The 20,056-nt window shown below is 36.3% G+C and overlaps 1 protein-coding gene across 2 annotated transcripts; it reads right to left on the reverse strand.

The window, feature by feature from the left end:
• Positions 1-732: 732 nt before the first annotated feature.
• Positions 733-19,623, reverse strand: LOC100248770 (uncharacterized). 2 transcript variants are annotated; one of them, XM_002267646.5, is made up of 7 exons: positions 19,067-19,592; positions 16,754-17,527; positions 12,975-13,330; positions 3,990-4,201; positions 1,891-2,147; positions 1,613-1,791; positions 733-1,281 (listed from the first exon to the last, which is right to left on the reverse strand). In XM_002267646.5, exons 1-7 carry the CDS (start codon positions 19,299-19,301, stop codon positions 1,198-1,200), a joined length of 2,097 nt encoding a protein of 698 aa, XP_002267682.1. In that variant the 5' UTR covers positions 19,302-19,592; the 3' UTR covers positions 733-1,197. The 2 variants fall into 2 exon arrangements, with proteins under 2 accessions (XP_002267682.1, XP_059590442.1); XM_059734459.1 differs by having other exon boundaries at positions 733-2,147; positions 19,067-19,623.
• Between the last annotated feature and the right edge of the window lie 433 nt (positions 19,624-20,056).

Below are 20,056 nucleotides of genomic sequence, written 5' to 3' on the forward strand. Positions count from 1 at the left end.
TTAAAGAAAGAATCAACATGTTTGCTTGTTTAGTTTGTTTTAATTGAAAAACATATTAATGAATCATGTGATTAATTAAGTTTATCTATACACTTGGAGCATGCTAATGGATTAAGTTCGAGGAGAATCATAATGATTACAGCATTATAATTAATTGGGGGACAACACAAACACCCACTAACTCAGGCGCTCACACAAAATGAATCACTGTGAAAGGTAAAAACACTATGGTTGTTACCTTCCAAACCACAATTAAGACACTGTGAATGCTAGTTTTGCAACTACGTAACTTGAGTGCATTAGAACCTATACAGGTAGGCGAAATGCGAGTGAGGCAAGCATCTCAAACTAGGTGAAACTGCAATTTAATTTCACAAGTGCTTCTCCACTTCCGTTGCCTTCATTTTCTTACTCTGCCACTACAGCCGCTGGAGATGTTCTGGAGGCAACTCTGATCATTAGATGGACTTCCCTGCTCTACAGAATGTCACTCCTAGAAGATTATTATTGTTTGGCAGGAAAATTTTCCCAAAATTCTTCCACATGGACACACATCTAGAAAAGGGGATCAGAGCAAAAGAAAAAGATTAAGAGCAGTACAACTTCAACCTTTACCTTCCTCTCATTTGCATTAAAGCCATCCACTCAACTTTCACAGTTCAACGTCCAGAAGGTGAGTAACAATGTAAGGTGCAGTCAAGACTGAACAAAAAAAGGTGGCATCACCAGTCATTTAGCTAAAAATATCACATATATATATAAGCCCCAATGATTCATCAAAATTTCGTACAGACAATGAATAGACCAGATATTTTGATGTAAAAAGAATACATGGTATTAGTTGTTGTAGTGGAGGTAGTCTTCTGCATGCCTATAAACAGGAGGATGGAAACCGAAGGCTTCGATGAAGACTGTCTTATGACAAATTTCTTTTCTACAGATACCCAATTTATGACAAAGAATGCTTTAATACTGACCGTGAACTTTGCTCCCCTAATAGGAATGTGCACCCAACCACAACATTTCTTCTAACCCAGGTTGCAAGATACAATGGCCATGTGGTAGACAACAGTACTGCAACATGCTGTGGCATTAGACAACATAGTTCCTTGATGCAGTAAACATCCATGTGGCCAAGTATAAGAACCAAACGAAAACAAACCAGCTTTCTGTGGAAAGCTCAATATAACACTTTTTTCACTCTGCTGCTGCTTGAAGAATATTTCGCTTCTCCTCAGACCTGTGACGGAACAACTTAGCTATGGCTCTTCTCTCACAATCCTGCAATACAAGGAACCAATAAAGAATATAAATAGATGTTTTGTTTTAATTTTGCCTTTCCATCGTTTTGTTTTATCTTTAGTTTTTCATTTTTTGATGTTATAATAGTCATGAAATATAGTCTAATAATAAGGTTTTTAAGTGTTATAAGGTCTACACTTTTTCGCCTATTTTTTTGTTTATTTATTTATTTGGTGTGTTCCCAGTGAGACTTCAATATGGAGCCTCCAACAACTCCATCCAAAAATCTTGCTAATTGACCCAGGCCTAAAGGGCTGTTATAACATTTCCATTCATTTTGGTTGATGTGCAATATAATAAAATTCTTCACCTTGAACATATTAAGATGAAATGGTTTGCCTGGATTAACCCTTCTCAACTTTTGATATGTGTATGCAAAGCTTAGTTGATCACGAGGAGTAAATCGATCAACTTCATTGAACCAAAGGCAGGAGAACAAGTTTGACATTGGAGTGTGTGCTCTCACAATAAAAGATCCTTCAGGAACATCTGTCAATAGAGCAAACAAATAAAGAAAGCTGTGGAAACAATAGATGCAAGCTGCAAATTTAGCATAAAAAATAGAGAGATTCTTGAACAAAATCATACTGCTGGGAAGAAGCTTGTTAGGATCTGAGGCATTGAATCTTTTCAGCCCATCAGCCTGGTAGAATGCAAACTGCTGATCTATAATACTATGGTTATACTTGTTCAGTTTCTTATTTTGTGCCACCTCCTCCCATACACAGTGCCGGTCATAGTGATTAGAAATGGCATACTCGTGACCTTTTCTCCATAAGAAGTATTCCAAGATGAGAAGAGGGTCAAGTTGGAGACGCAATTTGCTATCCAACCAAATTGAATACCTGAGAAGAATTCAAATGCCAAAGTTTAGGACATGGGTGCCAGATCTTAAAGGAACACCCACCTACCTAGCAGAAGAATAATTCAGCTGTACAACTTATACCCAAAAAAAGACATTAAAAACTGGGCTCCTGAAGACAACAAAGACTCTGTACATAACAAAAATATAAAAAAATAAAACATAAAAATTGCATGAAGTTCTATTCATGGCTTGCACTTCTTGGGTTCTTCATTCTTTATCATGGTGTATTACTCATGTGTATAGTCCTGTATTCTGTACAAGTAAACTTAAATTTACAAGCACCACAACTGGTTCTTTTCTTGTTTTATCACCCAAGCCTTTCACCAACTTGCATGCATAAAAGTGCAGTGATCTTGTGACAATAACTTGGTTCACATATATGGAATTAGAAATATTTCAATGAAGAATATTCAATGACTACAGTGTTCAAAGTTGGGTACAACTAAAAGTTTAAAAGCGTGAATTAATATTGAAATCTCAACAATTAATTCGATGATTATATATCTAATTACCATGTGGAGATGGTACAACTGATTGTTTGGATGTAAGCATGATGAACTCAAATCTTCCATTGAAAAATTCACATGTAACCACTCAACTTTCTCAAGAGCCTCTCCGGATCAGGGTAGAGGGGAGAGTATTGGTTCTAGGTTGTACAATCATACACAATTTGTACAATGTCTAGTTCCAAACCCTCCTTCAACAAACCCCTTCCTTAGATCTATTCCCAATATATTTATAAATAAAATATCACATCAGCCTCGTCAACTTCAGAACCCTAACCAAATTTTAAAATTTCTGTCAATCTGCATATTCTCTCTCCCACCCATAACGGGAAGATTTTCTTCACATTCAAATGAAAACTTTTGAGTTCCTTGAAATATTCTGGAAATATTTAGAGAGGACCCGAGTATGGCTCTCACTATTATAATGAGTAGTCTGGATTTGGTTGTAATACATTATAAAAAAATTTTGGTATTTGACCAAAAATGTTCAATATAAGGTAAAAGCATTTAGTTTGTTTAGATGTTTCCTTTTCCTTGTGTTGAAATTTCTTTTCTTTGAACTCCGGAAAAACTTTGATGACTAACTCAGTCCACAACAAGAGAGCCCTACATCATATAACTCTAAGACTAGCTACACAAATTCTTAACTTTCATTTAATGGTCCAGCCCATTAAATTAAAGAAAATCATATCTTTTCTCACTCCCCTTACACAAGATACTTCACATTACTTCTCATCCTCCTCTTGTCCTCTGAGCTTATTCAACTTATATCAAATCATTCCTCATGCATTCATTCTCACCCATCTTGCCCCTAATTGGTGCTTCCTCTAGCCTCCCATGAATACATCCATTTTTCATTTAAGTGTCCTTGGTTGGCCTCTCATCCATCTTAACAACCTCATTTAAACCACAAGCTGATTTAATTTTTTGTTTCTTCATTACTATATTCTAACCCAAAGCAATGAAGGTTTCAATGCTATCTTGTAAAATTTCTTGAACCATCCTGCTTCAATTTTTACATGCAATTTCTTCCACTATTATACCCATTAGGTATCTTTGACCATACTAGAGAGCACTTCCATCAGGAAAAGAAACTGCATTACAGAACCATATTAAACAGGTTATTTATAAACATCTTTACTAGAACCCATATTTCATTATTAAATTACTGCATTAAAGTTATACATACTCCACAACATATACCTATAATCATCATTGCAGAAGAGTGTAACAAACAATAAAAACTATCTAAACAAAGTTATCTGAAAGAGGTTACTAGAAGATAATTCCCATATACTAATTGATCTAATTCTTACCTTGCAGAAGGAAAAAGCCGATGTGCCAGAAGTTTGGGTATTTTTCCGACTCTCCGCATATCAGTATAAGGCAAATTCTTCACTACCACAGTCTTCCATAAACCAATAAAACCCATTCTATCTGGCATTTGGCGTTCTGAAGAAAGTGTTTGCAAAGTAATTTCATCCATGAACATAACAAAACAGACATTTTTCCTTGACAAACGAGAGATCTGAAATGAAGAGAGATCAAAAAATTAGGTACGTATTATAATTATAAAATACATTTTTAACAGAGGCAAGCAAATATGTATCAAAAATTCAGAATAAAGTCGACATCCAAAAGCATCCCTATACAATTCAAGATTGTGTGGCGCAGCAGAGAAATACCATAGCAAATATGAACAGGGAAGAAAATGCATAAAGAATGAAATTAGATTAGAAACTGCATGGAGAAGGGTCTGGTCAGGAGGAAGGTTAATTATCTAATATAAGATGCAACTACCATTGGATCACATTGCAGTTCATTTAGGAAAATCACAGATAAATAACACTGTCCCATAAAGCAGCAAATGGAAGATTGGTTTAGGATAAGCAATGGTCTAGAGTTCATAAGGAAGCAAAAAATAAAGGAGGTAGGCTGGGTTTAAACTACCAGACTATAGGACTTTAAAGAAAAATCTAGAAGGCACCAGGATACAGGAGCAATGGAAATCAAATTCTAAAATTGAAAATGTGGATGACAAGCCAGATGGATAGAAATAGATACACCATGCTTCTTGATCAAGGATCAAATCTCTTTTAAAGGAAAATAAATAAATAAATAAATAAAGAGCAAAGATTTCAATAGCCAGGTAACAAAACCATCCAAAAATCACTGGCATGAAAGCCCATAAAACAAGGTAGCCAGATCCCTCCACTAATCACATTCATGAAATTCTCTAAGTCTTCATATGTTCCCTAATTCTTAATTTTTCTTCCTCGCTGATGGGCCATATGTTCATCAATTCCTCACTTTGGGCAAACCCAATCAGGATTGGCTGTTTTCATAGTTAATTTCCAGGAGTGCCTAGAAATCATCAAATCTAGTAAAATGACAGCAAAATCCCACATTTTACTTGACCTCACCAAAAAAAATCCCTCACTAGGGGATGGGCAAACTAACAACAAATAAATAAACTGATTTTCCATCTCTTGATCAAATTTTCAAACTCTACCAACAAGGAATTGTCCATTTTTATCAATCATAAGAATCTTCTCCAATGTTGCCAGACAAACTAGGGGAGAGGGAGGGAGAGAGAGAGAGAGACCTGAACGTTCTCCAACTAGGAATTAGCCATTTCTAGGCAATAAAATTATCAGACATAATCTTCTCCATTGATGCCAACAAGATTCACACGTGCTAGGGCAGAGTGGGGAAGAGAGAGAGTACAAGGTACACATAGTGTATACAATTAGTGCCAAAAGCAAATGAAAAAAAAAGAAAGAAAGAGAGAACACAAAAAGCAACCTCCCTCTCCTTAGTGCTCAATCAAGCTACAAGGTCTATCATAGACATAGGATGATCATCTTTTTATACCCTAGCACACTCTAAAAAGATATACATAAGTGAAGGTTTGATTACTTGATATAATTGTTCACCTCCTTTGAAAGATCCACTATTTCGTTTCCTCCATAATATCAAAACAGATAGAAGAGAGGCCCTTCAAACTTTCTTCCTCTTCTTTCCCATACAAGAGTGCATCACCCAAGCCACTCCAAATAGAGAAAACCAATTACCATAGGGTTATTGCTTTAGAACAGTGGAGTAGCAAGTAATTGGTCGACCCTTCATCGCATTTGCACATATAGCATCTATTCAGAATGCTCCAACCTCTCCTAATTTGATCAAGAGTTAAAATCTTTCCCCAAATAGCTTCCCAACTACATAAACCTATCTTCTTGGCACTCATAGGTTCCATACTATGCTTGAGGGAAAAGGTTCACTTCTTCTCTAGATTGAGGAAGCATAGAAGGATTTAATTAAGAACTTGTCAATCTTAGTTTCCTTCTAACCCAATCTATCCTCATCATCCCTTCTAATTGAAACTGATAGTAGTCTTCAGATGAAGACCTCTACTCCTTCCAATTCCCAATCATTGAACTATCTGTGAAAGCGAGGACTCCACTGGCACCCCTCTCTAGCCTATTCCCATATTTTTATATCCAAGAGTCTTTATTACTACTAAAGAAAATAACATTGAGAAAGACTTTTACAAATAACTTTCACTATTTTATCCTTCTTCCATTACCCACAATGAGGAGAGTTCAACTTTTAAAAACTTCCCAACCATTTTTGATAGTCCTCCACAACCCACACACTATAGCCATTCCTCACCAACCTCAAGCACCAACCCCTTTTTTTTGTCTCACACTTCCCTGAAATGGCACGTTCCAGAAGATACTCACACTCGGAAGCAAATCTCCAGCTCCATTTACCAAGAAGAGCCTTGTTAAATAGCATGGAGATTTCTATTGCCAAATCCTCAATCCTTCGTGTCCAAACACATGATAGACCAGTTAACAAAATGGGGTTTTCTCTCGAGCGGCTCTTCACCCTAAAGGAAATTCCTTCAAATATACTCTAATCTTAAGCTCACTCTAATGAGAATGACAAAAAGAGAAAAAATAAATTAGTAGACTTGACAATGTGTTTTTGATCAAGGTTGAGTCTCCCCCTTTTCAATAGATATTGTCTCTTCAACAAGATAAGCTTTCTCTTGTTGACATAAATTCTCCTTCATTAAATCTCATGTCATCACTAATTTGTGAAAAGAACCAAAAGGCAAGCCCAAGTATATAATAAGTAGGCTCCTAGCTCTATATCCCAACATTAAAGCTAAACCTTCCACATTTGCGACTTCCCCTATAACTCATTTTTTCTCCATATTCACCCTTAAAACCTTATATTACTTCAAACCACATGAAACCCCAACTTAAATATTCTCATTGCTCTTAGTATAAAATAAATAAATAAATAAGATGTCATCAATAGACAACAAATGGGACACTTCTATTCCCTTCCCACCTCTTCCTTCCACTTTGAATCATGAGATGAAACCCCCTTCATTAACTCTCCTTAAATTTCAATTAAGAGCCACCATAGCCAAATTAAAGAGATAGGGGAAGAGAGGGTCTCCCTACCTCAACCCCCTTAGGCTTTGGAAAAAACTAGATGGGATCCCATTGACTAACACAAAGAATTTTTTTATGGAAATACATCATTTCATCCATCTCACCCATTTTTGGCCAAAGCCCATTTTCTCTACGATCGCTTCAAGAAGTCTCAATTTACATGATCACATGCTTTTTCAATGTCTAACTTACAAATGACCCGCTATTAGTGCCCTTTAGGATGGAATCTAAGGTCTCGTTTGCAATGACAACTGCATCTAAAATGTGTCTACCCTCCACAAAAGCTTGTTGGTAACTAAAACCACCTTGCCCACAACTTTTTTGAGCCAGTTAGCCAAAACATTTTCCAAAAAGTTAGACAATGGCCTAATAATGGGTTAGAAATCTTTCAAGTCCTTAGCTTCACATTTTTCTGGAATCAAGACTAAGAACACATTTGAACTTTTCTTGAAGGAGTTATTGTCAAAAAAATCCTTAAAGAAGCCTATCACCTTGGTTTTTACTCGATGAAACCATAAAGTAATTTTTTATGAGAAATAACAATTTAATATATTAAATAAGGATTTAAAAAGTACAAAAGAAGGATATGAAATCATCTTAAAAATAAAGAACTAAACAATTGAAACCCCCAAAACACCCAATACACCACATCGAAAGTACACAAAACAACCTCTCCTTGCCAGCCCACACCTTTGGACCTACACACCAACAACCAATGAAGCTAAACCACATTAAGGGGAATGTCCTTAAAAGTTGTGCAAAAAGCCCAAAAGGAAGCAAGGAAATAAATGGTATACCAAAGAACCTCTAAAATTCTCACCTTATCCTAAAAAATCCTAGCATTTCTTTCCTACCACAAAACCCATATCAAAGCTAGACAAGCTGTTTGCCACAATACCAAGCCTCTAATGGAGCTTCCTAATCCCTTATATGCAATGGTCATCATGTCACAAATACTCATAGGAGGAACTCAGTCCAGCTTAGTCAATCTAAATAATATATGCTATAGCCCCGAAGTCAATGAACAATGTAAAGAAAGATGATCTACCGACTCTATCCTCCATACACAACATACAAACATCAGAACTGAGAGCTTTGTAGAATCTTCTCGGTTGTAACAAGTCATTGGTGTTTATCTTCTTGTGTGCCACTAACCAAATAAGGGACTTGACCTTAAGAGGAACTTAAGATTTCCAAACTAAATTAGTAGGAAGGAAAGGAACTGGGTGATAATGATTAGACAAGGCTACAAAGAAAGACGTTGATGAAAATAAACCTGAAGAAGGTAAAGACCAAGCTCTAGCATCTGGAGTGGATGAAGATAAGGGCAAATAAGTAAGAGGGGACATTAGTCTTTCTAGATCTTCTATCTCAAAATCAGAGAGGTTACAATGGAAGTTAAAGTTCCAAGAGAAGGATATGAATACCCAAGGATTGATGAAATAGGAAGGTTTTTAATTGTGACAATTTTAAATAGACTTTGAAAACCCAAACATTAATCCCCCCACCACAAGTCTTCCAAAAGATGGATTCTCAACTCATCTCCCAACACAAACCGAGTGTACTTGGTAAAATCTTGAAAGACCTATGTAATGGCCTTCCATGAGCAATGTTGTGACCACGTAACTATAATGTTGGCATCTCACCCATTAGTATGTGTCTCATTAATGCTTAGAATAACCTAATCCCATAAAAAAACTTTCCTTAGGAAACCTCCACAACCATTTCCCTAATAGAGCTCAATTCCTTAAGGAGATCTTCCTAAACCCTAGAACCCCTTCTACCTTAGACTTACACACTAAATCTCAACTAATAAGATGGTCTCTCTTGCCCTCCACAGCCCCTAATGAAAGAAAATCTCTTTGCAATTTCTCAATTTTTCTAGCCATTGAAGAAGGGATCTTGAACAAGGAGAGGAAATAGCTAGAAATCTAGGATAGACATGATTTAATAAGAGTTATCCTTCCACCTAAAGAAAAATAGGCTTTTTTCCACCCATCTAATCTTCACGAAATCCTCTCAACCACATAATCCCAAAAAACAAAAGTCTTTTAAGTCCAATGGGAGATCCAGATAGGGAAGAGGCTAGTCAAAAGCCTTACAATCAAGTAACAATGTCAATCTAGTGAGCTAAACCTAATCAATGTTGATGCCAAAGAGGATACTCTTGTCAAGGTTGACTTAAGTCCAGATATCTGCCCAAACATTAACAAAATAATCTTAAGAGTTTGCAATTCTTCCGAACAAGATATAGAAAAGAAGATGGTGTCATATGCAAATTGCAAATGGGACACTCTAGCTCTACGCCTTCCTACAATAAAACCATCTAGCAATGGAGCTTTATCTTTACACAAGCTACACAAGGCAAAAAAAACTCCATCTTCCGAGAAAGAAACCTCCAACATCCTAACATCATCACTTCATAATATTTCAAAGGCCATCCCAATGATACTAGGTCTTCAACCCCTTGTTTCAGAAAAGAGAAATTGGAAGGCCCCGGACACCCTTTGCTTGAAATCTTAAGATTTGATATCGACTTCCCAATTCAACCCCATGCCTATACCTATAAAACACACACACACCATTTCTTTGAAATCTTATAATTTAATGTCAACTTCCCAATTCAACCTTGTGCCTATACCTATAAACACACACACACACCACCCTTTCCTTGAAATCTTATGATTTAATATCAACTTCCCAATTCAACCTCGTGCCTATATCTATAAACACACACCCCCCAATAGAGACCGAAATGAAATCTTATGATTTAATACCAACTTCCTAATACAACCCCTTACATGTACTTGTGAATTCGACTTATTTTTTGTTTATGTTTAACCACTTTTTCTAATATTTTTCATTATGTCTAATATTGAGCATGCAATTTAAAAAAAAAAATGTACTTTTTTTCCTGACTGCACCTCATTACGCACTTGAATCATCTTCCAAAAATGTTCATGGTTTATTTCCTTTCCTACCCTTCAATGATTTTTCTGGAAGTTGAGAAAGATTTTGCTTGGTTTATTCTAGTCTTCAATGACACATCCTAGTAATGGAATCACATACTTTCTAGGTGACTAAGATCCCAAATGGTGATCCCTTTTACTGAATGGAATGGAAGAATGGTTGGAATGGTAAATTTCATTGTTGAAGAAGATATCTTCAAGGCATAACTTCCCTATAGACAATTTTCCCAGACAACATTAATAATCTTCCATTATGAGTAGTAACATGGTTTCAAACACTCAATCAACAAAGTCCTAATTAAAAACATTAGCATCACAGTATATGAAAAGATAAGAATAAGAAAATAACCTTGTATCAGATAATATGGGGTTTACCCAAAATTAGATCAAATGAATTAAATAGTGCATATCAATAGCCAAATTCTTTGTCCTTGTTAATGGACCCCTATCTAGGTTTTTCCAAAGCTCTAGGGAGCTTGAGGCAAAGGGACCCACTCTGGCCCTATTTGTTTATGCTTGCCATGGAGGCACTTAGTTGCCTTCATGAGAGGGCTAGGAAGGGTGGTCATTTGCTGAGCTTCACAATGAGGAGCAAAGGTGGAAAGGGAGCGAAAGTTTCCCATATGTTGTTTACTGACGATACTTAGGTTTGTCGTGAGGCCTCTCAAGATCAAATGGCTAATTTAAGTTAGTTGTTTAAGTGGTTTGAGGCCATTTTGTGGCTAAAAATAAACCTAGTGAAGAGCAAGTTGATTCCAATTGGGAGGGTGGAGAACATGAAAGATATGGCTTTAAATATAGGTTATAAGGTGGGAAATCCTTCATCCACTTACTTGGGTCTTCCTTTGGTGCCTAGTGTAAATCAGTGGCAACTTGGGATGGGTGGAAGAGTAATTTCATAAAAGATTGTCAATGAGGAAAAGGTAATATATTTCCAAAGGGGGTAGAGTCTCATTTAGAGCACTCTATCTAACTTGTCTATATACTTTATGTCTTTGTTTCATATGCTAAGTAACATTAGATTGAGGTTAAGGCATATTCAAAGGAATTTCCTTTGGGGGGTGACACCAAGGACGAGGGGCTTTAGAGAGAAAACTACATTTTGTAAAGTGGGTTATTGATTGTTCAAATAATAAGAGGATATGGGCTTGGGAGTTAGGTATCTTTCTTCGTTTAACAAGGCCTCTTTTTTGCAAGTGGAGAAGACGTTTTGCATCGAAAAAGGAGGCTTTCTTAAAGCAAATCATAAGTTGGAAATATGGAGAAAAAGGGGGGTGGCATTCTCAAGAAGTGAGACACAAATACAAGGTTGGGTTATGGAAAGCCATCAAAAAGGATTAGGAAATTGTCAACAATAGTCCCTCTTTTAGTGGGCAATGAGAGGAGGGTATAATCTTTCCCCTCCTTATTTGCCAAAGTTGCATCAAAAGAGGAGTGGGTGGCAAATTTATGGAATCAATCTTATAAAGGGGGTTCATGGAATCCTTGCTTCACTAGACATCTAAATGATTAGAGATTGGAATGTGGAGAGATTCCTTTCAAGACTCAAAGGAAAGAGGTGAATAGGAGAGGAGAAGATAAGGTAATTTGGTTGGAGTCAAAGAGTAGAACTTTATACGTTAAATCCCCAGGGAAGGTCAATGCATTTCCTAATGGGTGTTGTTTGGAATTCCTTGGCTCAACCTAAGGCAAGTTTCTTTGCTTAGGAGGCTACTTGGGGAATAGTTTTACCTTGGAACAACCTTAGAGGAAAGATTGGACATTGGCTAACAGACGTTTCCTATGTCATATCTAGGAGGAATCGATTGATTACATCCTTCTACATTGTGGTGAGACAAGGGTTCGGTGGCAGTTATTTTTTTTCTCTTTTTGGAGTCTCTTAGGTGTTATCATCCTCGATTAGAGACACCCTCTTAGGATGGAGTAGGTCCTTTGTCGAGAAGAAATGAAAAAAGGTGTGGGAAGCCACTCCTTTGCACATGTTTTGAACAATTTGGAAGTAGAGGCATGGAAGATCATTTGAAAACAAGGAGCTTTCTAACTAAAGACTGAAACACACTTTTCTTAGTAATTTGTTATCCTGGACCAAGTTGTACATAAATGAAGGCCTAACCTCCTTAATTAACTTTGTGGATTGGTCAGGTTCTCATTGAGGGAGGGAGTATTTTTTTTTTTGGTTGTCCCTCTTTCTTTACATTGGAGCCTTTTGGTGGTTGTTGTACACATCCTATGTACTTTGGTGTGCTTATTTTGGCACTCTTTTTATATAATACTCTCTTTGTCCAAGAAGAAAAAGGGTAAAAGGAAAAGGAAAGTTCTAAGACCAAGCAACATAAAGACAAAAACAAATATAGAACAATAAATTGTTTTGCCATTATTCATTGAGTACATAATCCAGAAAAACATGCAGTGTAAACTCCAACAGAAGATCTTATCTTCATAGATCACATGTTTGATTGCTGGCTATGACTTCAAAACTCATAATGGGATCATCAAACACAACCATCTCCAAGAACAAGAAATATAATTAGAACAGTGTGTTTTTTTTAGTAGATATGCATATAAGGTTTTAACTGGATATGTAGAAGTAATGGCATCCGGACATATCAGTGATGCAGATTTTGACACTTCAAAGAAGCATGACATCACCACTACTACAAAAGTGCAATTATCACCACAGCTATGTTCAGCATTGCTCCACAATGAACGTAAGGACACTGTATACATCTCAAAAAAGATACACTGCCAAAATTGAAAGTACAAAGGTACAACCAGTTTATTCAATAAACAAATAGTATATATATATATATAGATATCAAATATAGTTAAAAAAAAACATACAATAATAGAAGAAGACTCATACCGTTTTTCCTGCAGGAGATCTCAAGCGATCTGAATTTCCAAAAATGCAAGAAATTACAGCAATATGGCAACTGCTAATATAGCGCACGTCATCTTCTGCCAAGTCAAATCCTGTACTCGGATAACCTTTAGGACTTTTCACAAAGGCACAGTTTATTTTTTGGTCATGCGCTAAAAATGATTCTTCTCTCTCCTGCAAACTCTGATGCCCAGAAAATCTAGGCTCCCAATGTTCTTGGCCATTCGGCTTCTCTTCTACTGCTGTATACTGCAAAGAAAATCTTGCAAATTTGCGACTTTCTAAAGGCTCTACAAGCTGTGCGGTAGAGTTTAAAAGCTTCATCTCACAAGAGGAACCTGAATTGAAAACATATATTTCAAGTAAAAACCAAAAAATAAAAATAGTATAGAAGCAAAAGAGACATAGCATGAATCCAAAAAATAAATAAAAAATTGCATATCAACCCCAAGGTTTAAAATTTACTTAAGGACACAGCTGCAACCTACCATGATCAGATAACTGAAACAAAACATAAGCTTTACATATTTATGCAAGCATTTAAAATTGAACTTGCATAAAAGCAAAAAGACAAACAATTTGAACAAAAGAGATGAATCCCCTGCATCTTCTAACCAGAGGACTTGAGGACTTGGTTCTAATGGAATTTTATATCATAAATGCTCAGTCTGTTGCCTCCTCAGATGGCTTCTTGCATAATTTTTCCCTACTTAAGTTTATTCTGGAAGTCCCGTGTAACTCTTTAAAATAGTCAAGGCCACTGGATTGCTGTATTGGGAAAAGTAATGCTATTGATGTTTTGCAGAAGAGAAGAAAATTTAAAGCTATTCCTCCAAGGCTCTCCATGGCTACATTAGTATGATCCATATTATGGAAGGCAAGATTATTGGAGAATCTCTTCTTACACCTCTTTTGGGATCTCCTATAGATTTTGCCTCTTTCGAGCCCCCATTCTTTGGTGGGTCTAAGGAGAAGGTGTTACATCTGAATGCATTCTCAGCCACTGTAAGGATTATTTGGTAGAGAACGAGGGAAAATTTTAACAGGATTTTTGACAACAAGGTCGGCTCTTGGAGGATCCTAGGAATGGAGTCAAATTTGAAAGAGTTTCTTCTCCAAGGTTTTCTAGATCATTGGTTCTTGTCTCTCAGGTTCCTCCAACCTCAGTTTCTCAAAATTGAATGTCAATGGTCACTGTCCTTGATACCTGAACAAAATAGGCAATTGAAGGTATTTGAATATATCATCAGTTCATGTTAGTAATAGTGGTCTTCGGCCTAAGTGAGCCAACACATGCAGCATCACTCACTCTTAAAATGGGTTGTAAGCAGTACAAGTTTCATAATTGCCCGAGTAATGGTAAAATGGAATACTGATAATATCATTAGCAGGTGGAAATTGTGACGGATATCATACATCTTTACTTGCTCACTACCCAGCTATCTAATAAAACTAGTCTCACTGGCCGCTGTAGATTTCCTACTTGTAGTGCACAGTGTTTGCAAGCCTGTCTAGCTTTCTAGAGCAGAGATCTAGCAATGCATTCTAGGCACCCATAGTAAGAGTCTCTCCTATGTTGCTTGTCATTGTGTTTTCTTCTTTCTCTTACCATGTTACCACACCATTTCAACCTAGTCCAAACATTTTTTTTTTTATTGGAAATAGAAATGCATTAAATATGAATAAAAAGTACATGAGGGTGATGAGGAGACCTAGTCCAAACAATATGAAAAACCAATGGCGGAAATTTCCAAAGTATGTTTGAAAATCTACATCAATAGAGAAATATCCATATACAAAAAAATTGTTAAAAAGACTTGGAACATATTTTATTCAAACCATTGCATAAAATAGAATCACTTTGTTTTTTGGGTAAGCAAGCAATGACAAGATATATAATAACAAAAAGAGCTACACACCAAGGTACCTAGGTTCTATACAAACAAAAATCAAAATGTGTAGCCTGGAAGAGAGGAAATATAAAAAAGTCCTCCCTCTCCCATCTAGATCCCACCCAATCTACAAAACCAATTAAAAGCACTAATCTTTCTGCTATGCCCATTCTAACCCATAACAATAAACTTTTACAAAGAAGCTCTTCAATGATTGAACAATATGATTGAGCTGATTGTTCTACATTTCCAAAGGTTCTTCGGTTTCTTTTTTTCCACATAAAGTCTAAAAAAATTACAACAGGGTAGCTGTCACAGATGTTCCTACGGTTTCCTCCCACGAAGAAGTCAGGCCACTTAGGAGGGTCTTCCTAACAGAAAAAAGAAGAATCTGAATGACTCTAAATAGAGAAAATAGCAAGAGTCATAACTCCCTAGCTTAATAGCAATGAAGAAGGAAGTGATAAATAGATTCCACCTCGCTTTCACAGTAGTAACATCTGTTTACCAAAGATCCTCTCTATAATCTAAAGTCAACACCTTCCCCCAATAAGCTTCCCAAGCAAAAAAAAAAACTCACTTTAGAGGGAACTCATGAATTTGAAATACTGCCTTCTAGGAAAGGGATTGAGCACCCCAGCTCAGGCATAGAATAAAAAGATTTCACCGAAAAGACACCATTCCTTGAGGTCCTACACACCACCCTGTCCATCTATCCTCTTCACAACTTTCCCTTGTAACCTAAAGAAAAAAACTCCACAATTTCCAACTCCCAATCATTTAGATGTCTAGCAAAACATGGATACCAATGTCCCCCCTCCCCTTGCTCTTCCTTAACATCTACTACCCAAGCCTTTCATCTACTTCACCTTCCTCCCATCACCAACTCAAAAGAAGTTTTGCTAATGAAAGGGTCCCACTCTTTCTTAATAGCTTTCCATAGCTCAGGCCCATACCCACCTCTCCCTATGCTAGACCTCCAGCCCCCCTTCCTCCTTTCCATATTTTTCCTTAGTAACCTACTTTTAAAAAGCCTCTCCTTCTTAGGTATATCTCCAACTCCACTTTCCCATAAGAGTCTTATTAAGTGTAGAAAGACATCTAATGTTGAGCACACCCCTTCTTTTTACTTTGTAAATAATTGACCATTTCACTAAATGTAGCTTTTTCTCCAACTCAACCTTATTGTCCATTTTTAGTCAAATGTTCCTTTTTTTTTTTTCTTGATAAGCACCTTTAAGTCCAATGAAACTTGAAAATCTTTCTTTTGTATCCGTTATTAAGTAGGCAACAAATTTTCATTTTCATTTTCATTGCTCTCCTTTTATGGTAGACCACCAAAATGTACAACCAACCCCCACTGATTCAAATTACCTAAAGCCCCTATATCAAAGCCCATTGACAACTTGACATCTAATCGCAGCTTTTGTTTTCACAGAGGACTTCCTACATTCATCAAGCTGTGGTTCTTCTCTGAGCACCTACATATTTTTCAATCTAAATGAAAGACGATTGACAGAAATGCATAGCCAGCATATGGTGAAGCCAGTTACATGGTATCAACTTAAGAATAAAAGACAAAAAAAAAAAAAAAAAACGAAACAAACACAGAAAATATCTATTTACTCCATCCATACTGCAATTCTATAGGCAGGTCTATGATTCCTAGCACATCTAAATCATCAGAGGTTGTTGTGTAAGTCATCAAAAAGATCTGTTTCCATCTACAAACCTAAAAACAAATTCCAAATTATTTCTATCGCATCCATCAACAAATTTGAATCATATTAAAGTGAAACATAAAATTCACACATCTATTTGCAACACACACTAATAATAAAAATAAAAACAAAACTAAAAAATGATTACCAGAAAATTTGTGCCGTCTTTTTCTTTTTGACTCTGGCCTCTTTTCAGAACTGAACTTTCTTGTAGACCGGCCATCAACAACACTTACATGTCTGGAATTTTGACTGTTTAAAGAAGATGATACAGAGGATGATTCATCAACCTCTTCCACAATATTCCCATCCTTGGTTCCAGCAGAGATACTGTCAGAGGAATCATGAGATTTTGCAACATTAGAAATATCCCCATTTTCATGTCCATTATCATCATCTTCAACCATTCGTGCATCATGAGAATCAATACCATCATCATACTCATCATCAGCATCCATCTCCTCATTATGCATTCCAAAACCTGCATCATCAAATAGTTTATTTCTATCACCATGCTCATTTATTGATTGCCCAACATTCTTAAGAGACGCCTCATACTCCGCTTCATATATTTTCAGCTCATCACGACCAGCTTCATTGTACAAGCCACTGCCTCGCCCACCAGAACCCTTAATAGAATTGTCAAAAAATATTTTCTCGTTGTCATTCTTCCCTTTCACTACAACACGGCTCTTATCAATAGATCCATCCCTTGTTGACATGGTACTGTGCTCCAACGCTTCCTCATTGTAATCTTCATCCCTTCTCCTATCATCCCTTTCCCAATACCTTGAATCCCCACCATGCACTCCCGATCCCTGGCCAAACTCGAGGACTTTAGACTTATCAATCCGAGTTACATTTGTAAGAAAATCAAGTTCATCCTTCGAGTCATCATCCTGAGCATGATAAGTATTTATTTCTGCACCATCAAATAAATAGATGTTATTGCTTAAGTCTAATTCATACACTTCCATGTGAAGAAAGTTCTTTGCAAACATCCATGCCATTGACACCCTGTTTGGAATCAAATCTTTAGAAGTAATAAGGGAAGGGGAAATAGGGAAGAAACTCAAATTTCTTATTTGGTTTGTAATAGAAAATACAAAAGAAAATAAAATATATTAAAAATTATTTGGAAACCTCAAGTCATCATCCTGAGCAGTTGGTATCTTTTGTTGGAGATTATTTGCCTCCTTGAGTCTACTTAATGTTTGTTCAAGCATTGCTTGAACTTTTGTAACTTCTTTCAGTTGTTCTGTTTTTTTGGTTCCTTGTTAAGGAAACTATTCTTGATCTAAGTTGCTCAATGTGGAAGGATGCCTCGCCTTTCTAGATGATTTTAATTAGTAGAAAAGTTTCTTATCAAAAAAAATTATTTGGAAACTTATACATTTTCAAATTCTCATTTCTACATCGAAAAAGTATAAAATAGGAGAATTTTTAGTGAGCTCAAGCTTACTTTTGATTTTTTCTTCTCCTTTTCATTTCCCTCCCTACTTTTGTGATCAAAACAGAATCTAAAGGAAGTAGATTTCATTTCCCTCTTTTTGTTTTTTGTTGAGAATCACTTAAAAGTAGAGAGTAGGATAGGAATGCAGAAAAAATGTCCTGAGTATGAAAAAATGATTTCCAATTCCACCATTGAGGATCCAAGAAAACTCAATCAAATAAAGACGCATTATTACTTGAATTAAACTCATACACTTTCATAAGCAGAAAGAATTTTATTTTTTTTCTTTTCTAATTCCACCACTTAAAGATAGGATTCAGACATTTATTCGAACACATATTCTAGTTCAATCAAATGAATTTGTAATTTAAATTCAACTCATTCTTCCCTAAATCACGCATTTTGAACAAAAGATCCTAGACACTCAAAAGCACAATTCTTACCCAAAAATTTCATTTCTTTCATTTTCCATCATCACCGGATCACACATATTACACCAAAAAAAATGAATTACGAACATGAATTCCACCTTAATGGCAACAGTTTAGCATAAATTTGAAATATTTACCCAGAAAAACCTTCAAACAATTTGTTAATTTCAATTTAAGTCCGCTTTCTACCCCAAATCTTCTGTTCCAAAAAGAGCATAAGGACTCAAAAGCAGAATCCTTCCTACAGCAACTTAATTTTATTTCTTCCACCCTCATTTTCGCCAAAATTGCTCAGCAATAAAGCAGATACCACACGAAAAATAGTTTTAATTCACCATCGCCAACAAAAAAAAAACACTCAAACCGACATTTTCTTTCAATTTTCCTTCACTGTTTTACTGACCAAACCCAGAAATCAAAACAATCTAATATCAGACCAACCGACCGACACTAACCCGAACAAAAATTCTAATTGACCAACATTGACACAACAATCAGACCGACATTTTCTTTTTATCCATTTAAATTCTTATCAACAGAAAAATGAAATCAATAAAACATCAAATTTTTAACCAACCACTGTCTCCAGAGATGTAATTATAAGCGAAAACAGTGACGGTGAGGACGAGCGAGAGAATCAGAACCACTGCGCCGACTGAAATCCTACTGCCCTTACTGGATCGCCGAGCTCGAGACTGCTTGTGCTGAGCGCGAATCCCAATGGAGACGTGATCGGACGCCCCGTTCCCGTTGTGCAGATCGTGTCCCCTGAGCGCGTACCTGTCGGATCCCGATTGCCTGTACTGAGCCATTTCAGCATTGTTCAACTTTTATAAGATTACAGAGCGCTCCAGAAAGTTCGAGACAGAGATATTTGAATGAGCTTCCGGAGGAGTACGAACAATAGACGGGAGAAGCGGGGCACATCGCCGGCGATGAAGTACCGCAGATTGAAACAACGATCGCTTATATTGGAGAGCTCCGTAATTACCAAACGGCCCTTCCCGACCCAAACCCGAATCCAAATGTGGACGTTTGGGATGGCTACGAGATTTGAGGGGACACAAATGGCTGTGCATGCAGACCTGAAATTACTAAATTGCCCCCACAAGCACATGGGGGTGCTTTCTTCCCTCTTTCCTTTTTTTTTTTTTTTTTGTCAAAGATATTTGGGCAGGTTTATTCATTGCATGCTCCCAGGTTTAATTAATGCGAGTAGAATTCATTTATTTGAAAATAAATTTTTAAAATTGATCAGGTAGAATAGAACTAATGCTTAATCACAGACGTCCATTTTTAATCAGATTTTTCCTGATCATAATGAGATAATTTTGCATAATCACAGGGTTGACGTTAATAATGCTTATCCGAAGAATATCACCGCTTTTCCTAATTAATCTTTTGATAACGTTTACCCAAATCCCTTGCCTATTCCAAAATAATAGGAAGAAATTAAATTTTATTTATTTTTATATAGTTATAATTAATAAAGATTTTATGGTCCCGTTTAGAAATATTAAGTATTATTTAAGTACGTCAAAGTTAAGTGGCAAAAAATACAAAGAAA

The sequence above is a fragment of the Vitis vinifera genome, chromosome 18 (assembly GCF_030704535.1).
Source record: "Vitis vinifera cultivar Pinot Noir 40024 chromosome 18, ASM3070453v1".
Classification (NCBI taxonomy): Eukaryota; Viridiplantae; Streptophyta; class Magnoliopsida; order Vitales; family Vitaceae; genus Vitis; species Vitis vinifera.

What these genes read in the sequence shown, in the direction of transcription:
- LOC100248770 (XM_059734459.1), bottom strand. Translation starts at nt 19,301, where the DNA reads ATGGCTCAGTACAGGCAATCGGGATCCGACAGGTACGCGCTCAGGGGA. An exon ending in GATCTCCTGCAGGAAAAACG is followed by an intron (nt 4,202 to 12,974) that starts GTATGAGTCTTC and finishes TCTTCATTTCAG; the next exon opens with ATCTCTCGTTTGTCAAGGAA. An exon ending in CGGCTTTTTCCTTCTGCAAG is followed by an intron (nt 2,148 to 3,989) that starts GTAAGAATTAGA and finishes AATTCTTCTCAG; the next exon opens with GTATTCAATTTGGTTGGATA.